Here is a 22,414-nt window from a genome sequence, read left to right as displayed (position 1 = left end):
GCTTCAATTCCAGCCCCCAATTTCCCATTTTATGTTACATATTTTTTGTCATCTTTTCCTTTGCAGAGTGATGTATGGTCTGTTGGAATCACTGCTATTGAAATGGCTGAAGGTGCTCCACGTGAGTAAAAATGTTTGATATTTGTTAAAGGCTAGGGAAACATACTGTACAAACTTGATTCTCTGGAAGAAGATGATATTGCCACTTGTACTATTCAGGTTTACTGAACACACAGGTATCACACTACATTCCAAACTATTAATGGTAGCCTTTTCAGTGATTACTAAATGCTTTTGTCATAATTGCTGAATTTGTATACATAAAACTAGCTTGTGATTTTCTTTCTTATACCTTATTTAGGCTGACTGAGTGCTGTTTCAGTTTAGCCTCACAGTATTTGGTTCTGACTGTCCTGAGCAACCCAAAACAAAGGCATCCCAATCTATATTTACTGTTGGAATAGTTAGGTTCCAGAATGTTTATGGTCACACTCTACTAGTGCTAAAGGCTAAGATAGTTGAAAAAATCCACCAGTGGATCATTGAAATTGAACCAATCCTCAACAGTATTGGAAATTAAGTATTTTTCCCCTTTGGAGGCAATTCAACTCACTTATTTCCTCCCTTCAGCTACCCCAAAACCCTTGATAATTTCATCTTATATTCCCCACCTCCCCATCATTTAAATTACTTAGTGACATGCCATCCTCTCAAGGCACTGTTTCTGGTAGGAAAGTGAAATGTGAACTTGAGTGTAAATGATTGATATTCATCTAGTGCATGGCTCCATAACATTTGCTGTCCTCAGCATTTAAATCCAAAGGTATAAATGATAATGCATTCCTGGTATTGTTGTGACAGGAGTGAGGAAATGCGTTCAGGGATGTGTGGGGTAGGGGCTTTGCTTCCTCCTCTCCAAGCAGATCTAATATGCTCCCACATTCCTACATGCTCCATCTGCACAGCATCTACCTGCCAAACTTAATAAATTTGGATTAACATTGTGTTTCAAGGACAATGGGAGTTTCAAGTAGAAATAGTGGTAACATAGTTTTTGAATTTCTGATATTCCTTGGAATACCAAAAAGGGGCTGAATAAAAGCTAGGACAGTTGTGAAGATCTGTTTCCTACTGTTTCTGTTTTAATGCCCTCCAAACTGCAAAGTACCTAAGTTGGATGAATAAAAAATTAATGATGGAGGGAGCTTGAGTTGTGGCTCAGTGGTAGAGTGCTTACCTAGCACATGTGAGGCAGTGGGTTCAATCCTCAGCACCACATTAATAAATAAATAAAATTAATAAAGGTGTCCAAAAATTTTTAAAAATATTAATGTTGGAAAATATTAAAATGCAAAACTTACATATACAAAATTTTTATAAATATTAATGATGGAAAATATTAAAATGCAAAACTTACATATGGCACACATATAAAATTGAAACTGTAGAGATGCAAATTATTCCTTATCATCCCCTAATGATTTCTGTTTGGAAAACATGCTTAGATTATGTTAGATTGTGAAGCACCAGACTGCTTTTCCTCCTCCCACTTCTCTTATACTTCCTCCTCCTCCTCAATCTCTCTTCTCTTTCCCTTTCTCTCTCCTTAAATGCAGAGTATGACATTTCATATAAGTATTGCATGAATTTGGTTAGGATACATAAATGTATCAAATAGTCATGCAAGAGACATGTCTGCATCTTTTTTTCCCATTGTTTCTGAGTACTCTTCACAAAGTCTTTCATTTTGAGAAAGAAAATGAAATATTTTTGTCTTAAATATTAAATCATGGGGAAAAAGCAATGAGCAAACTTACAGAGGAAGTACAGAGAAGTCTTGCATAGAATATGCAAATGGAAAGCTTCTTGCAAAAGACCAGTGAGGACCAGAAGATTCATAACCCACAGGGACAGAAAATAAGGTCACTATGCCTGGATAAATATGTGTAGTGTTGGATCTTTGATCCTGAGCAACTCTAGATAGGCACTCCACTAAAATTTTTCTTTCATCACCCTCCTTTACTGCCTGGAGCATTAACTTTGCATGAAAGTGATTTTCATGAATTTAATTGTAGCAATCCTCCAAGTTCTGATAATAATAATTTCAGAAGGAATGGCTATGTAAAGCGACAGTTATCTGATAACAAAATGATTTCCCTCTGTTCTTTGGTAAGTCTTTCCCAGAGAAATAAGAGTAAGAATAAATTCTCAATGAAAAAATTCTATAAAGGCCTTTAGTGAAGAGAAGAACCGGACTCTTGCATACCAGGACTACCTTCAGTCCTTAGTTTCTGGGTAGCAATTCAAACAATATTGGGGCCTTTAAACCGAGGCCAGAATATTGCTAGTAGTCAACTAATGTTGAAGATATATTCTTCTTATTATTATAGATGTACATCTTTTCCTGAAAGAGAATCAGGACAGGGTTATCTTCCCTTTCTTGTCAAGTCTACATCAGCAAATTTACCTTAATCTCCCACTGTATCTTTCCCAATTTTAGCATTTTTATTGATATTGTAGAAATCATTTTTAATATTTTCAGTCATACTTGTTTAGTGTCTGACTTCTATTCCTTGCCGTGTCCCTCCTGCACTCCCTATGTCAATCTTTTCCTGAACACCTCATGATTCAAATTTACCTCTGACCTTTCAAGAGGCTCATTTCTTCAGTATTCAGAAGTCTTCGGATCTCAACATGTGTTAGGAATAAACTGCATTATTTAACCTAATTTAAACTAAGAGAAGTTTAATATGTGCCCAACCCCTTAAGAGACGTGTTTTTAAAAGAAGGTTTGCTATTTCAAAGGAATGGGCCTCTAAATGGTGAACATTTAAGCAGTGTTATGAGATATGTGCTGGCGGGGGGGGGGGGACTTACTGACATTCCTAAAATTAGGCCACATAGGAAACCATGCACAGCTGCTGTTGACATAGCTCTTTTACCCACCCTATGCTCCATTCTTTTGTGACTTTTTTCTTTCCATTGGAAAAAAGGCTTGCCTGCCCTATGTGCTAACTCTTGACCTCTGAAGATGTTGTCAGTTGACTGAATGTTGCTCAAATGTTAATAAATGACAACTGTTTAATATTGTACAAACTCATAATATGTTTAAAGGACAGGATTGGGTGACTGATTGGACACAGTAAAGGAATTAAAAGAGCCAAATATGACCCTGATATTTTTGGCTTGGTGCTAATTCTGCCCTCAATTATAAGCCTGAACCTTCTATTTATTTATACTCATGTAATTGAGAACAAAGCTTGAACTTTGAACAATTGCCTTTATATCACCCTAGTAAAATAATTCTAGTGAGGGTTTTTTCCCCTAATACTGAGAGGTCTGTTTGACACTGTAGGTTTTCTAAGGAATGCATTTTGGGAGAGGAAGGATGATTCTATTAAGAATTGTTCATATCAAACTGTCCTCACATGAATGACATGCTTGTAGTGTTAGATGACATTTACATTAATGGTCTCTGTTGGGGAAGTTTTTCACTGCCAGCTTTCTTTAATCAAAACACAAGAGGAAATAAGTGAAGTGAGACACATATTTTAACACTTATGGAAAAACCCAGAATTCCCAAACCAATGAGGTAATTAATTTATATAGCTCATATCGGAATAGGCTTTTCTTTATATGCCATGTGTATGAAAAAGAATGAGAGTCCAGTAATTTGGCACAGATATGAAATGCCAGATAAAGTTTTTATTATAATATTAATAGTTAACATTTATTAAATACCTACTACATACAGACAGTTTCATTCTTTAACTACATATTCTACTTTTACGACTATAAATACCTACATTGAGGGAACAAGGGATTGTATTTATCCCTACTTTAAATTAACTTTTCTAATGTAGATCAACCACAGATTTCAAAATTCTTATCTAATTGAATTTATTATTTGTCACACCCAGTAATATGAAATTTTGGAATCTTATATAATACAATGTGTTACAATGAACTCTACCTTTAATTTTTTGTATGTACTCATCCCTTAATGCCTAACAGGATATGTGAAAGAACTCTGAGAATCCCCTCCCAAATGAAGAGTAGGCTTTGTTGGTATCCTCTTTATTCTTTCTAAACCTATCTGTTTCCCTTTGCAGCTCTGTGTAACCTTCAGCCTTTGGAAGCCCTCTTCGTTATTTTGCGGGAATCTGCTCCCACTGTCAAATCCAGTGGATGGTAAAGATAAATGTGTTAATCTTCTAAATATATTGATTCAATATTTTTTGTATAGCAAAGTTTTTATTCATTCTATCAATCCTGTTTCACCAAAGAGATAGCCAGCCAGCTAGAAATAAATAATATCCTTCAGAATATGATGATCACATTACTGTTCTGTCATTAATGGGTATTTTTCATTTGTTTCCCCAAATGCTAACCATTTGTGAAGTTTCTCACTGTGCCTATTTAGGCAGTGAGTGACTGTGCTATACAGCCCTTTTGGTTGGCCCATGAAACAAAAGAGGATTTATAGATCTACAGCAGAGGACTTGTTCCTTCAGAGTGGTAGTGGACAGCTAAACTTGGAAATTCTTCTCTATGAAGCTGTTGACCTAGTACCTTAAGCTCTTGCTTTATTTTCAGTATTTATTACTTTTCCTGATTGAAATGGTAACTATGATTTGATTGTTGACATTCTTCCTTGTAATTCAATTTAACCCTTTCTACAGATTCAGGCTTTCTGGCAACATCCTTTCTGTGGGCCATTTTATAAGATCAGTTAGTCCTGGTTAGTTAGCACCCTCTTATGGTATGATTATATCCATGCTTCTGCAGCTAAAATTTCATATAGTAAGTGAAATATTCTGGCTTCAGTGGATGACTATTGTGGGATTACCAATCTAGTCTCACAGACTATACACACACACACACACACATACATACGTACATACATACACACACGTACACACACATTAACCATTTAATTGCCAGAATACCACATGTGTTTTTACTATGTACATGCTTCTGAAGCCATTGAAATATTTACTATTATTTGGGTAGAAAATACTTTCTTTTTCTGAGGTTTAAATGACCTCATTTTATAATGTATATTGTTAAACTGCAGGATATTGGCTGATTGAAAGGACTATGATAACTAGAGACACTCTTATAAAAAATATGACTTTCAGAGAGGCATGGATGGGGTTGGGGGTAGATAGAGGTATGGCAAGCCTAAAAATGCTCTTTCTTTCCTTTTATTCATTTATTTTAGGTCCCGCAAGTTCCACAATTTCATGGAAAAGTGCATGATAAAAAACTTCCTGTTTCGCCCTACTTCTGCAAACATGCTTCACCACCCATTTGTTCGGAACATAAAAAATGAACGCCATGTTGTTGAGTCATTAACAAAACATCTTACTGGAATCATTAAAAAGAGACAGAAAAAAGGTATAATCTATGAGGTTTCATTTCACTGAAATGAATAATCAGATGATATCAGAATTTACTGATTTTAGGAAAAAAAATAGGTTGAAAATAAAAGGTCTGAGGCCTTCAATATTTAGTTTCTCCAACAATTTATTCTAATGGTTAACTTTTGCCTGAGTGTTTATATATGAGATTATTCATTGCTCCTAGTTATATCTGGCAAGCATTTGTATTTATGAAGACATTGAAAGTCTCAAATAGAATTTCATCATGTGATAATGTCATTTTAAGTAAAGTCCTAATAAAGATATTTTAATTGACTCTATGGAGATAAATAGGTTTGTACTTAACCATTTATTAACTGCCAATTTGAAGTAATGTTTGTATATCACATAAAGCGCATGTTATGTACTTATCTCCAACTATGAGATGCAATTAAAGGAATTAATTTATACTAACAGAAGCAAAATTCTATCTATTGATGTTCAAAATGACAAGATGGCTTTCCACCAATCCTAGGAGAAACTACTCTGGAAGCTCTAACTTTGTTTTGTGGCACATTCTACATTTACTTTCAGATACCATAGGCTAGGTCCAAGGTAACAATGGAGTTGAAACTACAATGATAGCAGGTGTCCTCAGATCAACTCCAGGACTTATCATAGTGGTGCTTGTTCTATCTGCATAACTATAAGTATCCTGTTTTCAAGTAAGGAGCAGCCAGATTATTTATGTTTCTAGTGATGAAATCGTTGGACCAGCATTACAGAGGCCAACCAATCCCAAATGAGTGCAGAAAAACCATAAGTCTATTTGATAACTTCCTAATATCTGGAGTTGCAAAATGTCCAGAATATTACCTATAGGAAAAGTCCCAATTAGATAGAGGTTACCCTGAAAAATGTAAACATAGTGTCCCCAATATTTTAATATAGGAAATCCAAAACAAAGCTCTTGATGATAAGCTTCTATAGTTCAGTAGTGACAGCAAAACTTACAGAAAAAAATGAATATTTTAAATGTATTAAGTATAAACCCAAAATGAAGGTTTTACCTTCTTCTTATAAAGACCAAAGGTTAATCCTGAGCCACAAAGTTTTTACATATAGATCATATAGCTGGAAGCTATGCCCACCAATCATCTAGAGCTTCTCTTGTCTCATTCTTTTATTGCCCCTTTCTTGCTTCTTTCCCTAGAATTGTAGCAATTGTGTGGCCAAATTTTCTTTCCTATGTCCAGAAAAATTAATCTGCCTGTAATAGCAGTACTATATTGTAAAAGTGGGCCTGATAGTATATTGTATAAAGTACCAAGCAAGTGTTTTTGAAGGCCTACTTTCTTCACTGCCTTCTTGCCTCTGTAAATTCTATATCCTGAGCATTTAGAGTATACACAGTAACTAAGGTGGATTAAATTAAATGAATTTCACTGAGTGTTTATACATTATTTCTTTCTCTTTCATAAAAAAGGGATACCTCTGGTCTTTGAAAGAGAAGAAGCTATTAAGGAACAGTACACCATGAGAAGATTCAGGTGTGTTAAACAAATTGCATATATATTTTTATGGTAGCAATTTACACATGGCAATTGATTACTCAGAACAACTATATGCCAGATCTCTGTTTCAATGAGATATTGAGTGGAAATGTTGAGAATTTTCATGACTACCCAATTACACCTTAATAAGTGGTGATAGAATAATCAAGTATATTATCAGGGCTGGGGTTGTGGTCAATGGCAGAGTGCTTGCCTTGCACATGTGAGGCACCGGGTTCCATCCTCAGGATCACATAAAAATAAATAAACAAAATAAAGATATTTTGTCCATGTATAATTAAAAGATATTTTTAAAAGTATATTATCAGACTCCACTAATAATTTAATACATTAAGCATTACATATGTTTGCAAAAAGATAGTTCAGATGTTACAAGAATTATTCCAGAAAGGTTTACTGAAAATATATATTTTCATAGAAAATATATTTTAAAATAATAGTTCCTTGAATTGCTCCAGTCCACTAAAGTTTCAAATTGTGTGGCAATCATTTGTTTATTTCAGAGGACCCTCTTGTACTCATGAGCTTCTGAGATTGCCAACCAGCAGCAGATGCAGACCACTTAGAGTCCTGCATGGAGAACCTTCTCAGCCAAGGTGGTTACCTGATCAAGAGGAGCCACAGATCCAGGCACTTCAGCAACTACAGGGAGCAGCCAGGGTATTTACGCCACTACAGGCTCAGGACAATGCACATAGGCCTCCACAAAGGCAGGCTCAGGCACCTCAACGACTACATGGGGCAGCTCAGGTGTTTATGCCACTACAGGCTCAAGTTAAGTCTAAGTCATCTAAGCCTCTGCACATGCAGATGAAGGCACCTCCACGACTTCGGAGGGCAGTCCGGGTGGTCATGCCACTACAGGCTCAGGATGAGGCTCCTAAGCCTCTACAGGTTCACACCCCAGAACCCAAAGAGCAGCAGACTCAGGCCCACATCCAGAGCCAGGCATCAGAACAGCCTCAAGATCTAGATCAGGTGCCAGAGGAATTTCATGGGCACAATCAGGTTCCTGAACAACAGCAAAGGCAGGGTCAGGCTGCTGGACAACAGCAGAGGCAGAATCAGGTACCTGAACAGCATCTGGAGCAAAACCAGGCACCTGAACAGCCAGAGGTACAGGAACAGGCTGCTGAGCCTGCACAGGCAGAGGCAGAGGGGGAGGAACCTGAGTCATTGAGAGTACATGCCCAGGTGTTCCTGCCTCTACTGTCACAGAACCACCATGTGCTGTTGCCACTACATTTGGATACTCAGGTGCTCGTTCCAATAGGAGAGCAAAATGAAGGGTCCTCTCAGGCACAGGGCTGGGCACTAGAGCCCTCACAGGCAGTTGACTCAGTTCAAGCACTGATAGAAGGACTATCAAGAGACTTGCTCCGAGCACCAAACTCAGATAATTCAAAGCCACTTGGTCTGCTGCAAACCCTGATGGAAAACCTGTCATCAAACATGTTTTACTCTCAACCAGAACAGGCCCGGAAGAAAAAATCAAAAGTTTCTAGTCTAAGACAAGCTCTGGCAAAAAGACTGTCACCAAAGAGGTTTAGGATAAAGTCATCACGGAAACATGAAGAAATTGAACTCTCAGATTTAGAAGCTTGCAGGCAAAGGCGCCAACACAGATGGGAGGACATCTTTAATCAGCATGAGGAGGAATTGAGACAAGTTGAAAATGTAAGAGTGCTTGGCATTTTTAACTGATTGTAAAATGCTAATTTTTGATTGTTTTTTTTTCCTCTGTAAGACCATATAAAATATAATTATTTGTTTTCTATCTAGTATCCCCTTAATCGGTAAAGAGATACTATATGCATATTTTGATATTTAAACATTACTTTTGTAATTTAAATTTCAAAGATACGTGTTTTATATTTCTCTATCCCTGAAGTTATTTTATTTGTTCTTTCTTGCCATGGAATGCTAGACTGTGTGAGTAAATGAATACAAATTTTGTACATATTATAATGAGAAGGAAAAGTAGTTTCCCAAACATTTTGTAGACAGTATTTACCAGGTTTATGACTTGTTTAAAAAGAATTACCACCCATTTTGCAAAATTAATCAATGGTATAACTGCACAGACCATGAAACAAGTTATAACTTGGTCTCTGCACCCTTTTGAAATATGCAATACATTGTGTTAACATCTCTTATTTAAGAATAAATCTTCATTCTTTCAAAAGCTTATAATATAAATGAATGCAATTTGATGGAGCTGTTGAATTTAATTTGGCAACTTTAATGATAATAGTTTGTGAGCTTGATAAGCAAATTAATGATTTTAGACAAGATCAGAAAAACAGTTGTTTTCTTATACTTTCTATTTTCCCCATTTATGTAAAAGAATTACTGTGATGATACTAAATTAAACACTGTTATCCACTTCCACTTACCTAATAACAATTCATGTGGTAATTACAAATGAACCTTGTCTGAATATCTACATAAGAATTCTTTAGGTTTGTGCACATGGAATCAATTGAACAAATGCTAATTCCTTGGCACGTTTAACATGAAAAAAAGTAAAAGCAGCAAAAGAAAGGCCCAAAATGGGGCCTTCTAACTCCTAGAATATAAAGAGAAAGAAAGCAGATGGAGAAGGAAAAGTATGAGACTGGAATGGCAATATTTCCCAGAAATTAAAGCATCTAACATGCAAATATTTTCAATGAACCCTGCTAACCACTGAAGATATAATGGGCTTTCATTAGTGGGAAAAAACCCACACCTTTATTTATCTCTCAAAAGTCAGGTATTACCAACATAATACATACTTATTGTCATATATTGTTTTCATATATATGTGAGAAGCCATTTTATAATAGAAGGAAATGTTGATAAATAATAGATACCAATCCCATGACCTTAGCATCTTGAACAATCAGTCAAATCTTTTTGTATGATCCTTAAGAAATCACAAAAGAAAAGTATTGAAACTATCTATGCTTGAAGTCATAGGTCTTTTGAAATACCTGAAATTTAGTTTAAAATTTAGAGGCATTTGTAGATGCTTCAGCTCACCATCAGAAAACACACCACACACACACACAAAAAAAAAAAAAAAAAAAAAAAAAAAAAAAAAAAAACATGTGTTCATTACCCTCTTTGACTTGAAGGGATAATACTGATTGACCTAGAAAAAAAAAAATATCCTGAATTCTTGGAGATCAATTAGGGAGGAACTTTAACACCTTTATGCCACAGATAGATCTTTTATTACTCAAAATGACCAAACGTTGGAGTTTCTAACAGTTTAGTAAATGCAAAGCTTTATTGAGGGTTATGAGTTAATCAAGCCTTAGAGCAGATATTCTTAATCTGGATCCCACAGATGAGCTTCAGTAGGTTAGCAATCCCCCTGAAAACATATGCAAATCTGTTTCTATATGCAGTTTTCTATGGACAATTTGTAGCATTCCTCAGATTTTAAGTGAGATCCTAATTCAAAACTCTTAGAAATTACTGGTTTAAATCATTTTTAAAATTTGGAAATTAATCTTTTCAACTGTATATTATGATGATGCAGTTGTTACTTTTATTTGTATTTTAACAAAAATTAAAATATTTATGCTACTTTTTGTTTCAAAGGACAAAGAAGATGAATCATCAGACAATGATGAAGTATTCCATTCAATTCAGGCAGAAGTACAAATAGAACCATCACAGCAACATGATCCAAACCCTAGAGAAGATGAGGTAAATTTCTCAAAATGAATTTCTAAGACATTAGTAGGAGCATATAACAGTGATTCTTAAACTTTTTAAAATATTTTGTTTCAGTTGTAGTTGGATACAATATCTTTATTTTATGTATTTATTTTTGTGTGGTGTTGAAGATCAAACCTAGCACCTCACACATGCTAAGCAAGCATTCTACCGTTGAGTCATAACCCCAGTCCTGGTTTTTAAACGTTTTAGTCTTAGAAACTGTTACAATCTTAAATATTGAGCACTCCAAAAAGCTTTTGTTTACCATATAGAGAATATTATTCAATATTTAACAGTAGAAATTAAAACAAAATAATTAAATATATACTAATTTATTTCAAAAATAATGAAATGATTACATGTTAATATAATAAATAAATTTTAATGAAAAATATTTATATTTTCTAAAACAAAATTTGAGAGATGTAACCATTTTATTTCTTTGCAGAGTTCTTTAATTTATCTTGCTTAATGGAAAACAGCTGGGTTCTCATATCTGCTTCTGCATTTAATTGTTGTCATATGATGTTTTGATTCTAGTATATTGAATAAAATCTAGTTTCTCACATATAGATAGTTGGAAAGGGAGACTTTTTGTAGATATCCCAAACTATTGTGCATATTCTTTGATATACCAAAACTAAAGAAATGAAATCTAAAGACATATCAATGAAATTCTGTATAATTAGTAATATTAAAATCCATTGGTCTATCTTGTGCTGGAAATAGATGTTTTGCTTATGCATGAATTTTCACTTTATGCATTTGTCAGTTGGAAAATATTGGCTAACTGCCTGCATTGATCTTCCCAAATGCTTGCATGTTTAATTATACAATATGAAAAAATGTTAATATCATTAGCAATTGCATCATAAATATAATTGAGTATTTGTAATCTGTCAAGTGCTCGGTGGCAGATATAAGTTGAAAAATTATAATTTTCTTGTGAAAACTTAAATTTTATCATCACGAACAAATAGCACCAATTTTTTTAAATCGACAGGCTTATTTCACTCATTTAAAATAAAATGTCTACAAAATGCCCATAATTTGAAAGATCATAGTTTGTCAGTTATTCCTTAAGTAGAAATATTGCTCATAAAAATGTGGATAACGTAAATAGACATAACTTTCTCCTTGATTGTATCTGTTCTGGGATACCATTTGTGATTTATTTCCTCACACTTATGGGAATAATTAGTTCATTCTAGCATCCAGGTTAACTTCTGTTTCCATGACTTCATTAACAGTATCCTATTTAGCACATTATTTGGTGAGGCTAGTGTGGTAAGTTCAGTTCTTATGTGTACAAGGTAGTGTTATCACTGCCAGTGTTCCTAACAGCCAGACATCTAAAAAGTCTTAGTCACTAGGATGGATTGGGTGAATATGTAAAGAACATAAACTCCCACTCTATTGATGGTGAATCAGGAGCATCATTGTTGTTCCTAATTAGCATAAGATATTCATTAGCAAAAGAGGCTTCATAGGAGTCTATTATGAAGTCTTTCATGGAAGGTTCACCTTTTAAAATATAATTCCCCAATAATAACCTTCATCTGAAGTGAATAGTTAAAATATTTATTTATAGATACGAAACATTTGCAGAAGTAGATTGTATTACTTAATGAGAAGAGGCAATGTGTTTTCTTCACTGTATTAGCAAATGAGTTCCCTTATACTCTTAGGTAACAATTTAAGTATGAGACTGTAAGCAGGGAATCTAATGAGCTGTGTTTATTTGGGAATATATTATAAGCCATTTTTACTAATAATGTTCCTCTTCCCATTTATTAGACCAGACATAGACAGCTCATATTAGGCCTTGTGTTTGCCACTTTGGGCCATATCTGTTTTGAGTGTTTTTAGCCTTTGGTTTAAGAGTGTCAATAAACTTCTTAAGTTGGACGTGATAAAGCATGCTGCTTGGAGGTGGGAGGATCACTTGAGTCCAAGAGCTCAAGGCCAGCCTGGACAACACAGCAATACCCTGCCTCAAATATATACATACATACATATATACCTAAAATTCAATACCATAAACCTCTTGAGATCACCTTCATAAAACCAAAAGGATTCGATTGGGTCAATATGACTCCAGCTATCTGTACTGAAGGTATAAAAAGTTTGTCAGGTAGACATTTAAACTGCATACTGCCAAACATCTGGTTATATTTGGAAACACTCATTAGTAAAACATGTGGAAGATTGATACGATTTTTCATTTCTCATCAGTCTGTCTGCTGGAGTGTAAAAACAGCCTTGAAAAAGTCACTTCGCAGTGAAAAATGGTATACTAAAGCTACTACAGTTTCTAGAAAATAGAGTGATTTTATCAGCATGAAAATGCTAGATTTTTTAAAGTGTAAAATGTTGAAATTGCCTTTCTAAAGAATTTAGCGTGATGTTCTCGTTGCATGACAGAATGATCTATATTTTGAGTAGCTACAAACTATTGTGAGTAGAAACCTAGGTATATAAAACTGAATGAGGCAAGGAAACATTTCATGGCCCTCTCTGCCAATATTGGCAGAAAGTAAATTTGCCTCATTTATGTGATGAAAACTGGCTCATTATATGTGCCCTTTCTTGAGTGTTTTGCTGTATTGGATGGATTTATAAGTAGTAAAATCCAAATTTATTGAGAAGCAAAAGTATTTGAAATACTGATTATGACAGTACAAATTGTAAAATAAAAAAAGGACTTTTAAAAGTGAGACAATTTTGATTCTTGAGAGATTTTAATGATGTGCATGTATGTGTGACAGCATTTCAAAATCTAGGATTAGCTTAAACATGTAAGAAATTTTAACTTAAATTCTTAAATTTTGAGTGAGAAGTATGGACTTGATATAAAAAATTTATGTGATAACATGGCAAAAAACTAAATTAAGAGTTGGGAGGCCTGAATTCTGATTTTAGATATTTCTTTGACTTGATGCAATATTCTTAGAAAAGCCATTTTCCTTCTTTGGGATACAGATTCCCCAACAATAAAATGAGTGATTTTGATAATATGCTCTCAAGGATTTGTTTGTATAGTAAAATTCAAAGGAAACATCTGAAATTAACTTGGGTGGTGGGGCATGCCTATAATCCCAGCGGCTCAGGAGGCCTAGTCAGTAGAATCCTGAGTTCAAAGCCAGCTCAGCAACTTAGTGAGGCTCTAAGCAACTTAGTGAGCCTCTGTCTCTAAACAAAATACAAAAAGGGCTTGGGATGTGGCTCAGTGATTGAGTGCCCCTGGGTTCAATCCCCAGTACCAAAAAAAGAAAAAAGAAATTACAGCTATGCAGTTCCAAAGTTGTACTATAAATAACTATAAAAATAGAAACTATAAAAATTATATTTTGTAAGTCATATTTTTGTGAACAAACATATATACATATATATGAAGAATGGCATTTTTTAAATAAGTAACTCAAAATAATTTATGATTGAGAATTTTACCTAAGAATTACATTGTGTCTTCAAGGTCCAAGAGATGCCAGCTTCCGTGCCTTATAATCAGGAACGTCCACAACGTCCACACCGTGTCAAGTTCAATTCAAGGTATGTGTCTGATTTTGTATTCAAGTTATTCATGATTATCACATGGAAAAGTAAACTTTGTTTGTTTGACACGAAGTTCTATGTGAAACACAAACTAAAATATCAATGACAACATCACCAGCACTGTCATCATTGTCTCACATTTAAAACTTAACTACAATGATTCAATGACTACATCTTTCACATTTGGTCATACTCCAGTCCCCATATCATTTAGTTGATAATTAGCTAGCAAGATCCATAACATAAATAAAACAATTATTTGAATCATTTGACAATTTTTAATTAGTAATTGGCAACAAAATAACTTGAAATTTCAAGTGAGTTTTCTTGCATGTACTACATGATAAACACACACAAGTCTTATCCCCATCTGCAGAAGCTAATGCCACAGAATGGGCAAGCCTGAAAATGACTTTAGAGACAAAATTTTATATAAGACTCAATATTTTATGAATAAGATATCATATGTGACATTGACACCAGTCCCTATATTTTTATCTTTGTACTATTCGTGATCTTTAGTAATTTTCAAAGATCATTTATATATAATATATACATACATATATACTTTATATAATATATATAGATATAGATATGTAGATATATATATATATATTACATGTGTTGTGTGTGTATATCACAGATACATATACATATACATATATACCTTTCCCATATAGAAAAGCTAAAGTGACTATAACATGTAGCATGATATTTGAATTTGAATAGCAAGGACTAAAGTTTTCTCCCTTTCTATCCACCCATCTAAATCATGAATAGTGCATTAAATGTAAGCTCTAAGCATTTGAAATCAAGAAATAGCAGTAGAATATTTGACATATTAAGAACTTAATAGATTTACCATGTTAAAATACACACATACATTGTAAGTTTTTCACTGTGTTTCTCAGGTAATAATGTCTGAATAGTACCTTAAAGAAAGTTTATACAAATATTAAGAAAGAAATATGGCATGTGAAGGAAAGGGGCTATATGGAAACATGTGGTTTTTTTCTGTTTCCAAAATCATTTCTCTGTTCTCGATAATGTAACAAGTTTGGGGAAAATTGGAAGTTGAAAAAGATTACTTAAACTTGATTTCTCTTCACTATGACATATATATATATATATATATATATATATATATATATATATATATATATATATGAAAGACTATTTTGTTGGTCCTTATGAAAGGTTGTACATTCCCCTTATGAATGTTAGCACATGGCACATACTTTTCCATCTTTTCTTTAGTGTTCCTCCACCATCTCTTTTGGAAGAAGCTCAGCAACCCATTGACATCAGACAAAGGACTTCACAAAATCTTCAAATTTGCCCAGAAGCATCAGGTGATTCAAAACACAAAGTTTCAACAGTCAAAACATAATGTTAATGGTTAACAACTTATATTTTAGAAGTCAAGAAAGAAGAATTTCATTACAGAGTGAATAAAAAATATCAGGGAGGCAAAGTAGGAATAGGCCTTTGGATTTGACCATTCAGTGGTCATTGGTGTCTTTTGAGAAGTAGAAAAGTATTTTTCTGAAATGTATTTTAGCAGTTGAGTAATAGTTAGGAATACTTCTGCAGAGGTAGATAATTTAACTTTATTTAGTTACTATATCAGGTGTCAAAATAATGGAAATGGAACTTGAGACATGCATCTCCAAGCTAACATTTATAGGCAACTTTTACAATACTGGCAGGAATAGTTGTGAGAATGTGTTTTGACAGCTTGTTATTTTACCTCCCCAAAATATGATATACATAATACCTCACAAATATTTCTAAATGTTACAAATTGATAGTCTCATTCAGAATACATGAAAAATTAATCAATCAATTCATAAAATAAAGTCAAAATTTGTGATATGAATTTCAAACAAGTATTTTAAGATGTGCTTTCGAGAGTTTAAATGAATTATAGATTTGTGGAATGTGATAAACAAAACCAAAAGTTATGCCTTGAGCCATAAAATCTGGCATTAAAAAGTTAAAAAAAAAAAAGGCCAGGTAAGTTAAGCAAGTGAGAAATGCCTGAACAAGTCCCTAAGTCATCTTTTAAAATGTTGCATACAGATTTTATTAAAATGTTAATATAAAAAGAACATCGAAAACCAAATGTTCAAAGATCTGAAATTAAAAACCCCATTTTTCACCTTAAGAGGCATATAGTGACAAAATTATTTTAAATTATTTTAAATTCTTCTTGTGCAGAAATACTGTTCTTATAAGTAACATAAGCCTGATGAGGAGTGATTTTAGGATTTTTTTCTAAGAATCTTATCTTTCTGGCTCAACTAGGGCTAACTTTACTAATACTGGATAAACAACTAAAAATGTATGGTCTATTTATGTTGCCTCTTTGAAATAAATGTTGGATTAAGCACCACAATAGTCATGAATATCAGTAGGATGGAGTAGAGAATAGCATCTATGCAGATAATAGCTAAACTTCTTTTCAGTTCAAAAATTCTGTTATATTATTCTATTTACTACACAGACCATTTGATATTCCCATGAGATTATAGGTTTCATCACAGAGGAAATGACCTTACTATACAGGTGTGCCTCAAAATCATAAGACACTGACCCAAACTTCTTATTTAGTTTACTCCCAGACCAAAAGACTCAAAACAATAGTCTTCTGTAGAAAAATAATAAATGGGAAAATTACAATGCCAGAAAATAAGGATATACGTTATAGGATGAGTTTGTTATAATGTTCTCAAAAGACAGCAGTGTTTATAAAGGTGTGCTCTTCGGAGTTGTAGTGGCTACATTTTGGCTATATATACTAAGGCTATAAATAAAAGAGGGGCAGTAGTGTTTGTGTTTAATTTCTAGCACACAAAAACAATAAATAGCGACCTGAATGTCCCCTTAGGGAAACTTTTTTCTGAACATGCTCATCCAGATGTATGGATTTTTGAACCTTTTAAATATTTTCACTAGATTTTAAAATTAATGTCAAAAGCTAGACTTTTAACCTGTATTAATTTGTGTTTTAAATGGACATATTTATCCTATGGAGTTGAGCTGTCCAGTGTGAAAGCAACTAGCCACTTGTGGCAATTAAAATGAAAACTGAAAAGAAAACTAAACTTTAAAAATTCACTTCTCAGGCATACTGATCACATTTCAAGTATTCAATATTCATATGTGACCAGTGGCTACGTATTGGATAGTGAAGTTATAGAACATTTCTATCATTGCAGAAAGATCTACTACACAGTACTCATATAGAAAGTCCCCAGCTTTGGAGAAAGGGTGAAGTTTTGTCTCTTTTCAGTAGTTGACTCTTCAACTCTGTTGAAATAGTTGAAGATATATCTCTGGGTAAAAATTGGAGGGGCTTAGGATTGCACAATCAACTCCTGAGAGTTTTGGCCAATCTATCATTATCTAATACACTGTTAGTCTCTTTTTCTTCTAGGTGAGTATGTGAGGCCAGTGGTAACCCCAACATTCATTTTTAAAAAATGTGTCAATCTAGTTACCATTCTTACATAGAAGACAGAAACCTTACATGGATAGGGAGAAATATTTAGAAAGGATACATCAAATATTGAAAACAAAAACGTCATGTGAGTCTACAGATGGAATAATATTTGAGCCTACTACTGCTCTGATGATAGAGCTTGGGACGCCAAGGCAGAAGGATCACAAAGTCAAAGCCAGCCTCAGCAACTTAGCAAGGCCCTATGCAACTTAGTGAGATACAGTCTCTAAATAAAATACTTTAAAAAGGGATGGTACAGCCAAAAGAATGAGAAGTTGTGCTCCATTTGTGTACAATGTGTCAAAGTGTATTCTATTGTCATGTATAACTAACTAGAACAAATTTTTGAAAATTTTTAAAAAATAAAATATGATTAAAGAAAAAGGGATGGGGATGTGACTCAGTAGTTAAGCACCCCTGGGTTCAATCCCCAATTCATACATACATACCTACATAAGTAAATAAATCTTAGGATTCTGGGCCCATGAGTATTTATCAGGTGATATTTCCTGAATGGAATTACAGAGGCTACAAGAATGGAATTGAACTGATATACTAACAAATGAAGGTAATCAGTATAATCACCACTATTACTAACATGTTTTTGGAATTCCTTAGAATCATCTTCTGAGGAGGAGAGTCCTGTGATTGTGAGAAGGTCTCAGTCATCACCACCTTATTCTACTATTGATCAGAAGTTGCTAATTGATGTCCATGTAGGTGTCCATCTTACCACATTTATATCTGTTCTTAATTTCTAATTTGTTTTGATGTACATTTTATCATACTCACTTAAGGAGGGAAAGGTTAAAGAGTTTAATTTTGTATTGTTTTGAAAATTATTTTCTTTACTATGTGAACATTCAGAATACAAAATTTAGAAGTTAAAAATTAAATTAAAAACCCTTAATTGATCAGACACTATTTTATCTTCACTTTTCTTCTGTCAGAACATATTGGACAGAGAAGGGTAATAAGCAGATAAGCATAGATCTCAAAGTAAGGGGTAAGAATTAGATGTCTAAATTTTAATAGCACTCTTTGGGTATTGGGACAACATAAAAAAATAAAATACTTAGTAAAATATAAAGTATTCTCTGATTGCATAAATTAAAAATCTTTAAACTTATTTTGCAGTAAGCTTACAGATCATTTTTATAGTTACTCCTACTTGAGCATACACATATCTATACCAAATAGTTGCTATATGTCACCTATTAAACACAAGAGGGGAATTTATATTAATTTACTCTTTAAAAAGTGTTTGAAATAATTTAAGATAACCTAAGGAATGTAAAATCAAAGCTGGGAAATTAACCTACTGATTTCAAGACACATTAATCCCAACATCAGGGAATAAAACAAAAGGAAAAATGTGTTCATAAAGCACCAATTCACCTGTTCTGCTCTCCAGCATCAAATATAAATATCTACTCCTCAGCAGACAAATAGGAGTAATACAAAAAACAAAGTGAGTAAATCTTGCTCTGTGTGATCTGGAAACTGCACTAATAATCACAGCCTGATGTTTGGGTTTTGGCATCTTCACTAAAATCTTTGCTGTATCTAGTGAGTGAACATCTTTGTTCAAATTGAGAATATATTTTAAACTGTTGTTAGCATGGAAACTTCACAATCTAAAAGAAAATGAAAGACTACTAGAGACTACATTAACCTTTCTTGTGCACACAGGTTCCAGATGGATTTAAAGTAGGAAAAATATCACCCCCTGTGTACTTGACAAATGAATGGGTGGGCTATAATGCACTCTCTGAAATCTTCCGGAATGATTGGTTAACTCCTGCACCTGTCATTCAGCCACCTGAAGAGGATGGTGATTATGTTGAACTCTATGATGCTGGTGCTGATACTGATGGCAATGATGAGGATTCTAATGATGCTTATGAAGATACCTATGACCATGCCTTTGGCAATGATGACTTGGATAACCAGGTTGATCAGGCAACTGGTGTCTGTGAAGCCCGTGATGTTGGTGACAACAGAGATGTATCTGGTGATGACATAAATGATAATTATGATGATGCTCCTAATTGGTCAAGGTTGGTTTTTCTAGCTTACTTACACTATCCATGTTTATAACTTCAGATCTATCTGCATCTCTGGTTTACTTTCAAGATGTTTTATCAAAAGTATTAGTTAATTTCATTTACATATTAGTATATGGTTTGATCTTCAACAATATATTTTAAATTGGTTTAATGCAGAATGCTTAATTTCTCATTATTTGCATATTATTTTTTAAACATTCAAGTATTTATTAGTTTATTTATTTATAACTGGAGTTATTTGTTTCCATTAAAATTAATGCCACTGAAGCTATGGATCCCACTATTGTGTGTGATAAAATGCACCAATAAAAATGTGGAAAAAAATCATCCTACCCTGTAAAACCACAATGGGCATGAAAACTGGGGAAAATGAATGCTTCTAATATTTTTTCAAACACAGCTATGCATTACTCAAACAGCTGAGATAGTGTCATCTATATAACAAAACTAACATGATGATTCTTATGGTTAATTAATGGGGAAATCACCAAGAGATCATTTGATTTTTTCCAACTAAAATTCTACCAAAATTTCCATTGTAACATAACTTTACTTTTAGAATCACTCCATGCACATACATTTAATGTTGTCTCTTCTGCAAAAAAAAGAGCATTGCAATATTTTCTTAAGGATGGCATTTTTACAAAATAAATAAATTACTATCTTAGTTCTATAAAATACTAGGTTTATATTTCTGGAACTTCCTGATGGGAACAGTTGACCAATGAGATTTTTTTTAGCTAAGCAGACTTTACATGTGTTAGAAAACCAGATAATATGTTTAAATTAGTATATTATTTAAACTTGATATATTGCAAGAAATGTTTTTTCAAATATATTGTATTAAGCCAAAGATATGGGATTGATCATTCACATCTCTCTGAAGTTTCTAATGCATGAAACAGTTTATTATTTAAGAAACAAATACATGTTTATTCTTCTAACCTAACACATATACCTAACAAAGAATGAAAAATTTTTCCCTCTGTTGTTCACGTATAGCTAAGTCATTGGCAGTGCTGTGGTGTTAGTTCAATATTTAAGATTAACAGGACACAGGCATTTTTCTTGTCTATATCACACCAATAGTATAACATAGACCTAAAACATACCTGGACATGGTAGATACAATGTATAAGATAAATTCTAATTTTATTTCATTTGTTCACTCTCAAATGTGTTTTTATTTGGTGGCCTTATTTCACTCATTTTCCCTTGTTATCAGGGCAAGCTATGGCAGAGATGGAAGGTTCATGCAAGAAGGTAGTGATGCAAGTGATGGAAATCAAGGAGCCATCAGAGGCTATGGCTTCTATAGAGCTAATAGAAGCCATGGAAGAAGTGCAGCCAGTGGGGACAATGCAGCCATTGGAGACCAGGAAGGACATGGAAGAGGTAGCAGGAGTAATGGAAGTAAGGGAGTCAGTTGGGCCAATAATGATTATGGAGCACTTGGACACAGTGGAGGAGAAAATTATTCAGAGATAGAGGATCTAGGATTGGAGAGACCTGTATTCCAGGACTTTGAACATCAACAGGAGGTAATGCACCATTTTAAAAAGAGAAACTCCTTTCATTTTGAGGATATTTTCTGAATATGATATGTGACATTTCCAGATATTCCAAATAGATTTTAACCTTCAACCCAAAGCCTTAAATATTTTTAAATTATAGGTGTGTGGGTGTCTTTGCTACTAATTTGGGGGCTTCTATTTACTTCTGGGGACAAATGTCTTTTATTTGTTTGCTTTGTTTACTCAGACCACACATTCAAAGTAGTGTCTGTTAACACATACATTTTTTTTTCTGGAAAAATTATATTTATTGTAAAATACATACCACAGAATTTACATTTTTAACTATTTTAAATTTAAAATTTGATGAAGGTAAGAACATTCACAATATTGTTCAAACTTCACCAGTATCCAATTCTGTTACATTTTTATTTTTCTTAGCAGTTAACTCCCAGTCCATCCCCTCAGTCTGTGGTAACCTGTATTCTACATTCTCTCTATGTATCTTATATAAATTGAAACACAATATTTGTTCATTCGTCTTTGGCTTATTTTACTTAGCATAATATTTTCAGGGTTCTTTTATAGTATATATCAGAATTTCATTCCTTTACACAGATAAAAAATATTCCATCATATGTATTTACCACATTGTGTTTGGTTTCCACTTTCTGGCTATGTTGAATAAGCTTCTTTGAATGTTGGTATACAAGTATCTCTTTGAGTATCTACTTTTCATTTTTTTGATGTCCATACTTGTGAGTGAAATTACTTTGTCATAAGTGCATGTTTAAGTTTTTAAGGAATTAGTAACACATAAAATTTTAATTGAAGTAAAGTCCTCTGTTTAGTCATTTTTATAGTTCAACAATGTTTATTGATTTTATAAATAGATTTAAAATACTTGTGTAGCTTCACTAATGCTATATCAATAGGAATTTTCCCAGAGATTTCCTAGATTACATGGTATTTGAATTAATTCTTGGTAAATTCACAGCATCTAGATATCTGAAAATTAAAGTGGAACTCCAGAACAAGAAAATATTGTGCCAATCTACTTTACTAGCATATTACCCTATCACTCAAAATAGCTTTGAAGGTGCTGTGCTGTTTTTCATGAATT

The 22,414-nt window shown here is 33.5% G+C and overlaps 1 protein-coding gene across 1 annotated transcript in view; it reads left to right on the top strand.

Moving 5' to 3' along the window:
* The window catches only part of Nrk (Nik related kinase), a 119,652-nt gene that overhangs the window by 73,594 nt on the left and 23,644 nt on the right, over positions 1-22,414 (top strand). The window contains exons 9-19 of the mRNA XM_026402891.2: positions 67-121; positions 4,113-4,191; positions 5,225-5,400; positions 6,850-6,913; positions 7,441-8,614; positions 10,529-10,636; positions 14,124-14,200; positions 15,461-15,555; positions 18,327-18,424; positions 19,401-19,768; positions 21,003-21,318. Coding sequence (XP_026258676.2) covers positions 67-121; positions 4,113-4,191; positions 5,225-5,400; positions 6,850-6,913; positions 7,441-8,614; positions 10,529-10,636; positions 14,124-14,200; positions 15,461-15,555; positions 18,327-18,424; positions 19,401-19,768; positions 21,003-21,318 — 2,610 coding nt within the window. The remainder of the gene's footprint in view (positions 1-66; positions 122-4,112; positions 4,192-5,224; positions 5,401-6,849; positions 6,914-7,440; positions 8,615-10,528; positions 10,637-14,123; positions 14,201-15,460; positions 15,556-18,326; positions 18,425-19,400; positions 19,769-21,002; positions 21,319-22,414) is intronic.

Source organism: Urocitellus parryii, chromosome X (assembly GCF_045843805.1).
Source record: "Urocitellus parryii isolate mUroPar1 chromosome X, mUroPar1.hap1, whole genome shotgun sequence".
Lineage (NCBI taxonomy): Eukaryota > Metazoa > Chordata > Mammalia > Rodentia > Sciuridae > Urocitellus > Urocitellus parryii.
This window is presented reverse-complemented; position numbering and strand designations above follow the sequence as displayed.